A 15362-nucleotide genomic window follows, 5' to 3' on the forward strand; every position below is an offset into this window, starting at 1 on the left:
GGTCTTTATCTGAATTATCTTGCTAATTGATTTATTTACTTATTTTTTTTTGCCCGATTCCTCCCACCAGAAGGTAAGCTTCATTAAAACAAGGAAATTTCTGTCTAATCACTGCTGTCTCCCCATTCTGAGATATTGTAATACCTAACATTCGGTATTATACTTTATATATTTGTTGAATGAATAAAGGAAGGGCATCGTGTGAGGGTGATAGAATGTTACGTTCAGAGTTGTGCTAGTATCTTACCCCAGTTGGGAATGAGGGTGACTGTGTATGATAGGGTTGGGGGCTGGGTTGGGGAGGAAGCTCATGGCCTTGAGAAATGGGCAAGGACCAGATCTTGGAGAAGCCCTCGGGAAATACTACCGTGTTTGCCCTTTGCTTTGAAGGCAATGGGGGTGGCCACAGATGTGTCTTAAGCAAGCCCAAGATAAAAGGATTCAGTGTATTTATTGGAATGTTTACATTGGGAAAATAACAAAGTATGTTATTATATGCTCTGTTTACACCATTAAGGATAGCAAAGGACACAGAGTAAGCAGACCAGTCTTAACTTAAATGAGTGTGGAAAGATGCCAAAACATGAATTCAAATTCAGTACAAATGTTACATCGCACCTAGGTGCCTCCATTCTCTTGAGCTGGGGGAACTTGGAGTAGCTTTTGACATATTTCTGAGTAACAGAGCTAGAAGAAAAGGGGCTCCAAGTGTCAAGTTGTTTGTGTGTGTGCTGTTTGACAGAAAGAGACTGTTTCAAGGTTTACCCTGGGTCTGAAAGAAAATGAGGATGCGGAATTAAAAAATAAAACGTGGTTCAACTTTGTGCTTGCAGTTCAGGCCCCGAGGCCTGGTCCGACCACGGAAACGAGTTTTCTGTCCAGGACAGGCCTCTTTTAAAGTGTGTCAAACACTCAAGCGAGAGACATTTAAAAGTCTGAAAAACAGATGGAAAGAGTTTCTTTTTTCCTGTCTACAAATCTGTCTCCTTTCTTTCCATCATTCTTGGTACTTGGAACAGAAAATTGTTGACTTCCACACACCTTCTTTTTTATTAATTCATGGAGAAAGGTGAAAAAAATGAACCTTTAGAAGCCAGAAGCCAGATCTGCCCCCAAGATAAGAGAAGGAATGGAAGTTTGAGGCTGTTTGAGGAAGTGGAAGCCCTGGGGCCCCAACAACGCATCAGAGGTTTCGGCGGACAGTGGCTGTGCCAGAGGTTACCTCAGAGCTGCCTTTTCATCTGCTTTAAGAAGAACCGAGGGGCAGGACAGGAATAAAGAAGCAGATGTAGAGAATGGACTTGAGGACACGGAGAGGGGGAAGGGGAAGCTGGGACGAAGTGAGAGAGTCACACTAACATATATACACTACCCGATGTAAAATAGATAGCTAGTGGGAAGCAGCCGCATAGCACAGAGAGATCAGCTCGGTGCTTTGTGACCACCTAGAGGGGTGAGATGGGGAGGGTGGGAGGGAGACGCAAGAGGGAGGGGATATGGGGATATGTGTATACGTATGGCTGATGCACTTTGTTATACAGCAGAAACTAATACAACATTGTAAAGCAATTATACCCCAATAAATATGTTAAAAAAAGAAAGAAATTATATCCAACCACACATACATACACAAAAAAAGATGTTCATGTTTGTGATGTCTGAGACTACCTTTCTCTTACAAAAAAAGGAAAGGTTACCATCTGCCCATTGAGATCTCTGTCTCTATAGATATTCACTAACAAACTAAACACGCTTCAGATGACCACAGATGGAATGCTTGCGACACACGGGTGCTCATCATCCATAACTTTACTGAGCTTGTCTCCAAAATGCATTTCCTTTTTATTCATTGCCTGCACTACCCTCTGGAGTGTTCTGTGTGCCAGTGAGCGTCGTCCTAAAGGGGACACATCTCAGATCACAAATCCTTCTGTGAAGATTCGCTTGCCTACCTTTCCTTGCCCACAAGGCTAAACAAGGGACAACCATGTTTAAGGGTGATTTTTTAAGACCTACATCTTTTGTGCCAAGAGATTCCCGCCTCTGCCTTTGGTTGGTTTCAGTTGCTTGGAAGCTTTTGGTTACAAATGGCCTAAGGGAGGAAGTGTTCCGTGAGGCTAGGTAAGTGGTTAGAAACCAAGATACTGGCAGGGACACAAGTACCACCTGGATCCAGGCAGCACCCCATGCCCCTTCCATCCCAAGTGGCCACAGTATCACTGAGCCTCCCATCTTCCAACTTTAGAAGGCCCTTGGGCACTTTCAATTGCTGGATATGCATTCCATCTGTGAGGACGGTCATGTAGGGTGACCCCAGGAAGAGGGCTGAGCTCCCCAAATCTCTAAGGAAAGAAAGTGACACAATTTGGGAGGATCTACTAGAGGTGGGGCCCTTCTGAACTTAGATGGCTTGAAAGAAAACACTTACTGAAAAGTCGTCACTGGGGAAGAAGAGGAGATCTCGAAGGGGATCATTCTGATAGGTCTTTTCAAGTTCTTCGATGACAGTTTCATAATCCAAAGGCTGCAGAAGCCTGGGCTTTTCTTGCTGTAGACAAAGAAAATATTGTATTAACCACTGAGACAGAGACTCTTGCTTTTTCTCAACATCTGGTTGGATTTCATTTCTTTGAATCGCCAAAGCTTTGATATCGTGCAACCCTTCTAAGAGAATCATGGAGAATCCAGGCATTTGGGGCGAAGCCACATAACTATTATTTCCAGATCTGAAATAATATGAGAAGCTCTTGAAATACCTGACATCTCACTCAGTAATTTAAGCGCCAAGCCTCCAGTGCACATGGTATTCAGCCTTGACTCATCCACAGAGTAGATGTTTATGTAAACCTGATCTTCGTTAATGTGGAGGAAGGCCTTCTCCTTACTTGCTATAGTATTATGATGATTATCATCATTTTTCGTGAATTGGATACTTCCTTGTGAGGTCTACTGGGGTCTATTTTAAACCGTTGGCTCCCTGCTAGCAATCAAAGTAACACAGACTGTCTTAGTTGTCACTGAAACATAGATCCTGTGTCAGGATTAATTGCTTGGCTCTGAGCCTCTTTGCCGATATAGAGAGAAGAGTTGGGTAATTCTTTAGTAGAATTGAACAACACAATGAATATGGAAACAGTGTGGTGAAAATGGAGACGAGTCTGAAAAAATAGCTACATAATCTCACCACATTAAACTCCTAAAGCCAAGGGGAAAGGCACCTCCCTCAATGAAGCTGCCCGAGAGATAAATGCCAGTGGGAGAAAGGTGGTTGTTTCATTCTACAGTTGATATGTTTACGCCAAACTGTATAGGACTCACAAAGTGAGAAAGATGGAGCCCAAAATAAATAATAAAACATTACAGAAGACCAAGGACACAGTCTAAGTTCCCTTAGCCCTTGGATGAAGCACTCATGCAACCTAAATAAAAAAGGATGATTGTTTGGATTATTTTTGGGTTCCTGGAAGCTGGAGTGGTCAACATGAGATCTGCATGCTAAAGTGATCTCATAAGTGAAAAAAAAAAATTGTTTTATTTTTCATGTCAATGACATCAGCAGACACCTTCCTACCAACCCCACCCCTCCCCACTCTGCAAAGCCCACAGATTTAGCTTCAACTTCTAAAGTCTTCTTTGGAAGATCTCTGCTGGTAAAGCTCCAGAAACTGTTACCAACATTTTAATAATTGCTAATGAGCTCCTCAAAGCAGCAGTCAATGTTTTTTTCCAACTATAAAAAACAAAACAAAACAAAATGTAACATGGTGGGCCAACAACAAGGATTCCCACGTACTTTCTGCACAGAAACAGAACAAAAACAAACCCATTTTACAAATGCTTATTAAGTAAACTGAGGATGATGAAAGGTGAATATTCTCTCTGGAAGGGCCCTTCAATGAAGATTGCTGATTTAGCAAATAAAAACACAGGGCTTCACACTTGGAGAAAAGAGGAAATTTAGTTGTCCAACATAATCCATTTAGTGAAAGCTGTGAGACATTCAATATTTTCAAGTAGAAGATACAGAGACACTATGGTATGATGAGTAATTGAAAAAAAAGTCCTCTTGCATCCTTTCCCTGCCTTTTGATATAATTGTTCTATTTTAGACTTCTTTTAGGTTCCAATTCCCTATTTTCCCAGGCAAAAATTAATTCCAAGAAGCACAGATTGATAGCTCAAGAGGCAAATGCAGGCTCCAGACGTTTGTTTTGGCTCACTTATCTTAATGTTTTTAGTTGGCTTTGAATGTCTTTGAGTAGTGGTATTTCACTCCAGGTCAGCAACAGACCTCAGTAGCCTATCACCTCTTACCCTGTAATGTCACATTTAAAAACCATTTCTTTTAACTTTTTATTTTCCTATCGGACTATAGTTGATTAACAATGTCGTGATAGTTTCAGGTGTACAGCAAAGTGATTCAGTTATACATATAAATGTATCCATTCGTTTTCAAATTCTTTTCCCATTTAGGTTGTTACATAACACTGAACAGAGTTCCCTGTGCTATACAGTAGGTCCTTGCTGGTTATCCATTTTAAATATAGCGGTGTGTACATGTCAAGCCCAAACTCCCTAATTATCCCTTCCCCCCACCCTTCCTCTCCTGGTACCTGTAAGTTCATTCTCTAAGTCTGTGAGCCTGTTTCTGTTTTGTAAATAAGTTCATTTGTATCATGATGTCACATTTATAATATATTACCAGCTGCCCCAATAAGCCTTCAAGTCTGAAACACCTGGCTTATTCTGGAATCTCTTTTTTCCCCCTTAATATTGTGTTTGTGTATGAAACGTAGCAAATAAAACAGAATGCATTCTAAAATGGTCAGGAAGCTCTTATCTCTGCCGTTGAGTTGGTTGGTAAGCCCCATTTCCTCACTGTTTCTTCAGCTCAAGTGTCTGATGTCCTTCTACCAACAGCTCATGATGTGATTACTAACACTTTTCCTTTTCTCCCCCTTCTTCACACCAACATGCATAGGAGTGTGGGAGTGTGGCTTCGTGTGCGTTGGGTTTAACTACTGTGAGCAACCCCCTGACCCCTGACCTCCTCCCTTGACTGCTGACTGTTTAATGACGTGTGCATCCGCCCCAAAGCCAGGATGCCCCTGTGGCCTCCGTCCTTCGGCACAACCCCTTCCGGTGCCCCTCACCAGATCTCTGAGCTGGGTGGAGGGCTGTCCTGTCAATCATGCCCATTTCACTCACCCTTCACGCACCTGCCCCAGAACCTGGGCCTGGGCCAGAGGGACGGGGGGAAGAGGAGGCATTAGTAGGAAAAAAAACAAAATAGAAAAAAATATGAACAGACTCAGCTTTGGGATTTCCAAACACAAAAGAAATTATATATAAATATATATCTATCTCTACCACATGTGATGGAAAGACTTCGTTTTCTTTTCCCAAAGAAATAAAATGGAGAAAGCCTCAAAAAAAAAAAAAAAAAAAAAAGGCAAATGACATAAGGATGTTTTAGAAGGCCTTCTACAGTCTTTTTCTCACTATCATTTTAATTTTACCTCCCATTAGTCGAAAACTTGAGCGTTAATAAACAACCGCAGGTCAAGGAGACCTTCAAAGATCTTTCTATTTACTTACTTACTTACTTACTTGTTTATTTATTTATTTTTACTAGGGCCCAAACTCCACCTAAAATGAATCCCACCTAAATTAGTACAATAGGAAAATCAGAGTTCACAAGTCACTGGTTATTAATAAAACCACAGGAAAACTAAATCCTAAACTCTCCTTGATACACACAATAAATGGCATAGCCTGTAAGCATCTGTTGGAAGGTATTATTTTTAGTTATTCACTTCAGGCTATGACATGCCAGCCAATTAATGAAGGAGGTTTACTAAGCCTTTCCTGTTTAAAATGTTGCACTGAGGTTATCTTGACTTGGGGCTGCAAAGCCTAGCAGATCGGCTTCACATAATTTATTAAGTTTTGACCTCTGGGGGATAAGTAAACTTCTATCTTTCCGGGGAATTTGTTAAATAGTGTGCAACATTCAAGATATTCAATGTTTCATAATTTGGGGAATATGAGGTTCATAAATAAAAATAACAGTGATATCTTCCACAGTACCTAGAGCTTAGAATTTGGCAATGCTTGCCAAGGATGCTTTCTGCATCTGTGATGGTGAGAATCCAGGCTATGCAACCAGTAGTCTTCTCTGGAGCAAGACAGCTGTCAGTTCCATGTTTTGGTCAGAGACAGATGTATACAAAGATGATGGGATCGGTGAATTTCTCACCACTGCTCCTTACAGAGATTTTGAGTGGAACTGGGAACTGAGAAGCATTGATTTACAGCTCTACGACAGTTGGGTTGTCCCTCCTGAATTTAATGTGCCTCTTTCCTTTGGAAATGCACCAACTGGGATAAGGTATGTGCCAAGATTACTCTGAATTGGATTGGACTTTTATAGTGCTTTTTACTCTCACTCTTTTTCTCTCAAATGAGTAATGAATTTCATTAGCTGTTCTAAAATCACTCTAGCCATGGGAAAAGGCAACCACCAGTGCCTGTCATTATGTGGCAGGGCTGGTGCTGCACCGATGTGGGAATAGGGCTATTCTTTTGATATAGTATTAAGACATTTGTGTGATCTACTCCCCCAGATCCACAGCTCTCTTCCAATTCGACTTCACAGTAGAAGAATGGGCTCCTGTCACAAATACAAATGCTTTCTTCCCCTCTCCTTATTCCACAACTTCTCATGGAACGCCAATGCAAGTCTAAGCCTTGGAATTGGTGAACCTGTCATCTTGGTAACAACCTGAGCTGCCAGGAGCTGTTTACTGGTCCAAAACAAGCAGCTGTCCATGCTTTAGCTAAAGACTCTAATTTCAAGACCATGGTGTGCTACCACAAAGATCTGAATTATTTTCATAATTATAATTCAAAAGCCAATGGGTGTAGAAATGACACTGAAGATCTAAGCATTTGAAGTATGTAACACTGAGAAAAGTCAAATGACTAAATGATCAACCTAGAGATCTCTTCAGAATCGAAGAAATAACCTAGACCACGCAGCCTCGTTTTATGGAAGTGTGATTATAGGTTTTCTATGTTGAGATGCAACAGAGAGTGTAACATGCACTCTAGAACCAGAATTCCTGGGCTCCTAGTCCTGGCATTGCCACTTATGGGCTATGGAACTTTGGGCATGTTAGAATCTCTGTGCCTTAGTTTCCCAATCTGTAAAATGGACATTTTAGTAGAAGTTAGATCATAGGACTGAATGAGGTAATATCTGTTATGCTCTTAGAACAACACTATACCCATAGTACTCATTACATGTGTTAAGTAGATAAAGGCGGTGAGTTTTAAATTTTCACTAGTCATGGATTTAAGTCACCTGTATTGTAAATTTAATGTGTACAGAGAGCAAGTAATAGGTGCTCAATAAATATCTGTTGAGTAAGTAAGTTTATATCCTTTCATCCAGGAATTCCTTTTCTGGGACTCTATTTTAAAGAAATAATCACACATATAATCCAAGAAGTATACAAGGATATCATTGCAATATTACCTTTGTAACAAGATGGAGAAAATACATTCACTTTAATGCAAGAGGGCTAAGAAAGGCAGGCGGGCTGGTTGAGGCTATATCTAAAAGGTGAAGACACCAGAGTTGTTCACAAAAAGCGATTTATATTTTCCAAGAATTGTATGTAGTGGAGAAAGGCTTAGTGCTATAATGGGCCTTGGGAAGGGTACTGAAAATAGGATAGGAATTGGAAAAAAAATCAATGAAAAATTGTGTGGTACATGCTGTAATTCTCCTTGTAACTCTTCAAATATTCAGTAAAGCTAGTTAGCTCACAACATTTTGCATGTGATTGGCTTTTGTGGGGAAACGTGAGGAGGTTGGGGTCCTCACATCTTTGATCAAGATGGCAAATACTGCTGCAGAAGGAAAGAAGACAATAAAAGGAGGAAGGAAAGGAAGTCAAATTCATCCTGACATTGGTTCTAGATTCACACATATTATGACATTAGAATTGAGTCCAGAAGAGCTAGATCTCTGACGGATAATAAAGCCTGAAGGACAAGGAGAGCTAAAAATGGGAAACAATAAATTATTAAAGGTAAAGAATGATTAGGAAATTATGGCACATCCACTCTAAGAAACAATACATGCTCATTAAAACTGAGTTTTTAAAGTTTGCAATGACAAGCAAAATTGCTTATGTATTGTTAAGTAAAAGTGGGAATAAATACTGCACACTGAATAACTGCACAAAATTTTTAAAATTTAAAGAAAAGAATTAGAAATCTGTATCCACATATTATCAATTATATTTAGATGGGACTATGATGTCTAGGATTTTGTTATTTTGAATTTTTCCATTTTCCAAATTTTCTGTAATGAACATGTATTTCTTTCATCATGGTGAAAAATGAACTTGGCCTTTCAAAACTCTCATGTCTCTGAAAACACTGGGGAGTCGCTTGGTTTTAAAACTGTTTACCCTTTGCAAATGCACCAAAGAGGGAAAGTAAAAAAGCACATGAAAGTTCAACCACTAACAACTTCAAGTAATTAAAAAAAGAGAAGTAAAACGCTGGTGAGAAGAGACCAGGGAAAATAACTACAGATTATGTATGTGATTCTAGAAGCTAATGTCAGCAAGAAAGGGAAGAACATTTAGCAATTTATTAACAAAAGCATTTTGAGCTCTGTAGGGAACCATAAACATTGGGTAAGTTACTTAAGCAGCTCTGTGCATTGGCCACTCTTGCAAAGGATTAGAAGTCAGAATCTCTAGTTCGAAGTCCAGGGTCTTTCACCTCCCAGCTAAGTAACCTGGACAGTCATTTAAACTGAGACTTAGTGAGACTGACTCAAATGAATCAAAGGGCAACTTCCTGCTTACAGCAGTGTCGTCACAAGGGTCAAAGAGATGAAGTATGTGAGGGCGTTAAGCGAACCACCAAAAGCGAGGCAAATATAGATTTTTCTTTATTCGAAAACGATTGAAAATTACCACATATGTTTAACCCCAGATATATCCCAACACCAAGTCAAACCAACCAACCAATCAAACTGGTGATACTAAATTCTTCATGTACCAGAAACTGTCCTACATGCTTTTATGTTTGTTATCTAAATTTCCTTAAAAAGCAAGCAAACAAACAAACCTTGATAATTAGTGATTCTACTGGAAGCAATAGAGGTAAAAGCACAAGGAAAAGCACTGAAATTTAGAAAAGGGCAGCATCTCCTCTGTGTATCTCCTGAAACAAGTCAGGCCCCTCTATGACCGGTAGGAAGAAGCAAGGCAATCTAATTATGTGTATCAGCAAATGAAAGTGACTTTGAAATTCTGCCTTTTATTTTCCTTGAGAAACGAACCTAGAAAATATTTTCTTGCATTTATATTTTCAGATCAAAAGAAAAGGATTAAATTTAGGATTAGTTGAGTATTAAACTCATTAGCTTTGCCAGGATAAATACCTAGACAACAATCAAAGTTTTATCAGAAGATATTTAGAATTTCTTTCTGTAGCTCTAACCTACACACATGCAAGTCTAGTTTGCTAGCAATAGGGAGTTAATAGGCTCGTTAAGGACTAAAATCAGGAAAAGGGTGTGATGGGATGAGAAATGGAGAACAATCTCTAGAGCAAACCCCTTGTGTTTGGGGCCACATGTTTGTGCTGTAAATGTTAAGTGTAATTAGGGAGCCAAGCACTGGTTACTCACCGTTAAGGTTACTCTAGTTAGTCTGATCTGAACTACTTGCTTGGTTCTGCTTTTCAAAAAAATCTGATCTTTTCAAGAAACAGTATTATGCAAAGAGTTTTTTCCCCTACCTTTGAGATGTTTCGTATTTTTTCTGTGACATGCAGTGTCTACTGTGCTGCTAGTCTAGACTTCCTCTATTTTCCTCAACCACCCCTGTCGCTTTCAGATATCTGAATCTTTATTCTAATTTTAGTATTTATAACAGAATTAAGTTTCTATCTGAATGCCTTCATCAGTTGACAATACTATTCAAACGGGCTAATGACCCATAAAAACAAATAAAAATAGGTATGTACTTCAGGACCAGTACAGAAGGCTCTAGAAGGGCATGACATGCCAATTACTTAAACATTCTCTTCACATCTTGACCTACAGACAAACACATAGGGAACAGTAAGGATCCACACGGTCTTTAGACAGACCTTAAAAAAAAAAAAAAAATACCAATCTCGACATCTCCACACAAATTAGAAACAACACAGCTGTTAATTAATTTCAATGTTATCAAGATGACTGATTACATTTCTGAAAGAAAATAAGAGATCTAAATGACACATGGATTCTTTGGATCTTAAGTTCATCCGGGACCCTTTGGCCTTAGTGCAACTGGAATGGAACCAACTTCCACACTACCTGTGTTTAAAACAAACAAGAAATTTGCGAAGACCCCACACAGCTGGATCCACGGCCACAGCTGTCAGCCTGTGGTCGTGTGACAGATTTAATTCAGCCTTTCATCAAAGGGAGTTCCACTGGACAACTTCTCAAATGTTTGAGCTTCAGAAAGCAAGACGAACTTTTCTTACCAAAAAGGAAATGATTAAGTAAGGAATAAGCCATCTTACGCTGACCATTTAACCTTCTCTCTGTCTTCAACCACACAGTTTCATGAGAATGGAAAAACACCAGCTAAGTCAAAGTTAAGAGCTGTACAGCTGGGCAAACTCAGATTAAGCTGGATTTGGAAACAGTTCCCTTGGTAACAAAAACGGACATAAATCTCAGAAGAAATCAGCCAAAAGTAACTCTTTAAATGTCTTAGTCCATTTCAGTGATATAAAGCAGGTTAAACTGGGTAAATTACAAAGTTGTTTGCAAATATGAAGGACGATTAGTCATCATATTCTACACAAACATTATAGCTAGAAAAATCAGGATATTCTATTTTATGAACCCTTAATTTCATTAGGAAAATTAAGGACCCGAAGAGATTTATAGGATGTTAATAAGGTATAGTTTCAAACGGAATTTAAATCTTTTCAGTCTTATTTTCCTTTTTAAGGCAATTTAACAACATATATCTCTTAGGAGCATGTCAAAATTCACTCATTTTTGCTCAGCAAATGAAAAAAGAAAAGTGCCTGCTTCTTTGCCTAACGCTGGTACTTGTAAAGAAGTAGGAAAGAAGATCTGAATCAAATTAAATTACATGTCTCATTTAGTTTTCTAGAAACACTTGAAAGATAATAAATATCATTAAAAATACATCACAACCCAATTACAAGTCCGCCTGACACCAGGGAAATTAACGCCTTTGAGCCAGCTGCCAGGAATTTTAGATTAATTTATATAAAGTCTGTGACGAAAGCTGCCACCAGCTTAAACTCTGATACTATTTTAGTACTTTAACAGGCACACAAATGAGTCAAATGTGAGAGGTATGTGTGTGTGTGTACATAAACACATACATGTCACAAATACATGAATGTAAATAGTCCTGTCAACAACATGAATTATATATGTTCAATAAATCTTCCCATAATGATGGGTCAGCTCATTCTTTTATTTCCTTTCTTAACCTTTGCCTACTTGAAACTGAATATGCATAGTGGACATTTGTTGTTTTTTGACCCAAGTAACATCCATCCTGCTTTCTTTTAGTACTAGCATGTTAATTTCCTTCTGAGGGCTTACTTCTTTCTCCTTCCCTGTAAAGAGCAGTGTTGGTGGGTCTGATAATTTTAAAAGTCCTGTTTTTCTGTGATCAAGGGCATGTGACCCCAGCCCATTCAACACTTCCCTCCAGGACTCTGAATCTTGAAGGAGAGATGCCAAAATCCCACATGACCGTCCATTAGTTCCAAACACCAAGACCATCCCTGTTTCCACTGCCCCGAGCTGCTCTAAGTCCATTCTTGTTCTTTGCCCAGCCTGTCTCTCCATTCTTCTCTCTGTTCCCTTCTCTGGATATGTTTGTTTACCAGGGAAGGTTTCTTCTGCTTGCATGTAAAAGAATCTAAAATGATACAATACAAGGAGAAGCACCTACAATAAGGGACTATTATTTCCTCAACTTACCTTTGTTTGGATTTGAATCATCTTACAGGAGAACCTCTCCTGTAGCCAATGACTCCTTGAAGTACAGGATGTAGGTTTAGTAAACTCATGTGTTACTAATGAATTCCAATGTCATCCTACTCTATAAAAACTACATCAGGTATCATGCATCCTGAGAATGGGGGACAAATACCTTCTTGGTTTTCCAAGGTGATAAACTCAGTGCAGCCTTCATCTCTAATTTTCCGCTAAGCATAATCCATTCTAATCATCCCTCTCTGATGTCACCAGAGCAACTGGGGCCAAAAAATAAGTTTATGTCCACATTTGCTTTCAGCGCTGATGCTGTCACAAACTATAATTTTGTCTCTATAGGAGGTGCCAGGTTGCATTGGAAGTTGTGTTAGAGATGACTGACCAGGTGTCTCTAAGCCATTGTTGGCCCTGTACCACCTTCCTTCATTCTGTCACTTTCATCTTAAGAGAAAACATTTGCTATATTGGTTGTATTAAAACCAATTCATATATTTTTACTTGAAGAAATAACATAGTCACACCAAACAATTTAAAAGTAATAGTAACTTTAGACACTACCATTTTTTATCATTTACCCCATATATGCTAATGATAGCTTTTATTTTCCTACTACTATTATCATGATCAAATGGCAAGGCCTATAATAAGTATTTAACACTTTCTCCCATTGAATATTCATATCAAGCCTAGAAGAGGTCATCATTGCTTTATTTTACAAACTTGGAATCTGAGGACCTGCTCAGCAACTTGATGGAAGAAGAACTGATATTTCAATCCAGCTCAGCATAAAGCCTTTGGTCCCCTCCACTACACTCTACTAGAAAAGGTCATAGCTTTGCAGGAATAAGAATCAGAAATGCTTTTTTTTTTTTTTTTTTTTTTTCCTATTGGGAAGATTCTACAATGGCTGTAGCTTCCATACTGTTTCTGTTCCCTTTGTCAGTTTCCACAATGAGGGAAATTAGAAGGCTGGGGGCTGGCGGGAGGTCACTGGGCACCTCAGGGGAGGAAGTGGTGGGGACAGAGGACTAAGAAACATTTATAAAATGGTAAGGAAGATAAAGAAAAGGAGATTGAAAAGGTATATTAAGGAATCATACAATGAATGTGTGATTTTATGATTTATAATAAGAAATATAAAGTTGGTCTTCATCCTCCCGCACTGAGCTCCTAAAACCCTTGGAATTTCCTAAGAGCATGATGAAGGTGTTTTTTGTTATGTTGCTGAATGACTTTTGGACAGGGTGGGGGTGGGAGGTTGGTTCCATGAGAAGCAACCATGTGATTAGAGAGTTGGAACTTTCCGTCCCACCTCCCTGACCTCTGGGGAGATCAAGTGGGGTTTGAGGTTGAATCAGTGTTTAAGAGCCAGTGACTTAATCAACGATGCCTGTGTAATGAAGCCTTTATAAAAACTCAGAAGGATGGCGTTTGGAGACCTTCTGGGTTGGTGAACACCTGGAGACTGGGGGAGACTGGTGCCTTTCCCCACACCTTGCCCTATGCATCTCTTCCATCTGGCTGTTCCTGAGTTATATCCTTTTATAGTAAACCGGTGATCTAGTAAGTAAAATGCTTCTCTGAGTTCTGTGAGCTGCTCTAGCAAATTAGTCGAACCGGAGAAGGGATCGTGGCAACCTGTGACTTATAGCCAGTGGATCAGAAGTACAGATAACAACTTGGACTTGCACCTGGCATCTGAAGTCAACGGAGGGGGTGGCTGGTGCCTCCAGTCTATAGCTGGTTGGTCAGAAGCACAGGTGATAACCTAGACTTGTGGTTGGCATCTGACATGGGATCTGGGGTAGCCTCGTAGGACTGAGCTTAACCTGTGAGATCTGACATGACCTCCAGGTAGGTGGTGTTAGAACCGAGTTAAATTTAGGACACCCAGCTGGTGTCACACAGACTTTCTTGGTGTGGGGAAAAACCTCCACACATTTGGTGACCAGAGGCGTCAGAAATGAAGTGTTTTGTATGAGGCGTAAAGGAGACACATAAGAAAGAGAAGACAGGTGGAAAACTGAAGTTTTCCAACTGAGAATGCTAGATAACGTTTGTGTCAAAAACCACAGTGGAAACTACCACCAATTGAGGGACTCTGCATTAAGAAAGTTTTGTACTGCTGTCATCTGGGAAATAAAAGATGGGGGGATCATGGTGTTACTTTCTGTCCACTGTGCCCCCTCCCCGCCCCCCTCTGACAAATGGTCCACCTCCTGCCCAGATGGTTGTAAAGAACATCGTCATGGAGCTAAGCTCTGCCCAGTTTGGCTTGGCAGTTCTCCTCCACCTTGTCTCTCTCTCTATTTAACCCTGCTCCCTCTCCAAGCACTCAGTCTCAAGGAAAGCAAGGTCATTCTTGGTACAATTGCAGGTACTAATCCTAAGTCCATTTTGAAAGCGTCTTCTCTGCAGCTATGCAGCATCTGAGCTAGCTGTTCTGCATTGCTTCAGCCCCAGGCAGAGTCCTCAGATCCAGTTTCAACTTACACTTCTCCATTTCTGTGGTCTGGAGTGAATTCAGATCCCCTGTTTACTCCCGTTTCTTTGCTTCCTTCCACCTTGTCCATTTATAGCATTCATCCCTGCTTTACGTTGTATTCCGACCCTGATTCCATCTCATTTCGTCGTTTCCTGGAACTATCATCCTGGTTCCTGGGACCCCATCCTGTGCTTCCTTTCAGCTAACTGGTTCATTGTAAAGTAGCCTAAGTAGGTAACTGTGAATGTTTGTATCAAACAGTATCAGTAAGTAAGGAAGCACAGATGACCAGGGAGAAGCTGTCCACATTAACATGGAAGAGTAAAGATAAAAAAACAGACTTGAAAGACAACAGCACAAGACATTTAATAAAATGACATACGTAGGAGATATAAATATTTCAGATTACATCCTCCATCTGTAGTTTTCTACAATTTTCAATTTTCTATTAAAGTGCTAATAGTCTATGACTAAAGAGGAGGAAGGATTTTCATTTGTAGCCAAAGTCTTCTAAACACTTTGAAATCCTGCAGATTAATTATCCACAAGCTAGTAACAACTTAAAAATAACAACTCACATTTACTTAAATAAATTTTGCATTTTTTTCTGATGGTACAGATGACTGATATCATAACTCAATTCAATAGTATATTTAATCTTTCTAAATTAGGATATGCAACTTAGGAAGGAAACTGTCTTTTTATTAACCTCCGCCCTATGCACCAGAGATCATACTGAACGATTGGATAAAAAAAGAAAAATAAAAATAGAAAGACAGTTAAAGAGAAAACCTTCAACTACAG

General features: G+C 39.6%; 1 protein-coding gene across 13 annotated transcripts in view; it reads right to left on the reverse strand.

Moving 5' to 3' along the window:
- DOCK10 (dedicator of cytokinesis 10) overlaps nt 1–15362 on the reverse strand; it is a 281208-nt gene that overhangs the window by 152224 nt on the left and 113622 nt on the right. For all 13 annotated transcript variants that reach the window (XM_059052008.2, XM_067026998.1, XM_067027001.1 and 10 more), the window contains exon 2: nt 2429–2548. In XM_059052008.2, the coding sequence (XP_058907991.1) occupies nt 2429–2548 (120 nt within the window). The remainder of the gene's footprint in view (nt 1–2428; nt 2549–15362) is intronic.

Source organism: Kogia breviceps, chromosome 2, assembly GCF_026419965.1.
Source record: "Kogia breviceps isolate mKogBre1 chromosome 2, mKogBre1 haplotype 1, whole genome shotgun sequence".
In the NCBI taxonomy this organism is placed as follows: domain Eukaryota; kingdom Metazoa; phylum Chordata; class Mammalia; order Artiodactyla; family Physeteridae; genus Kogia; species Kogia breviceps.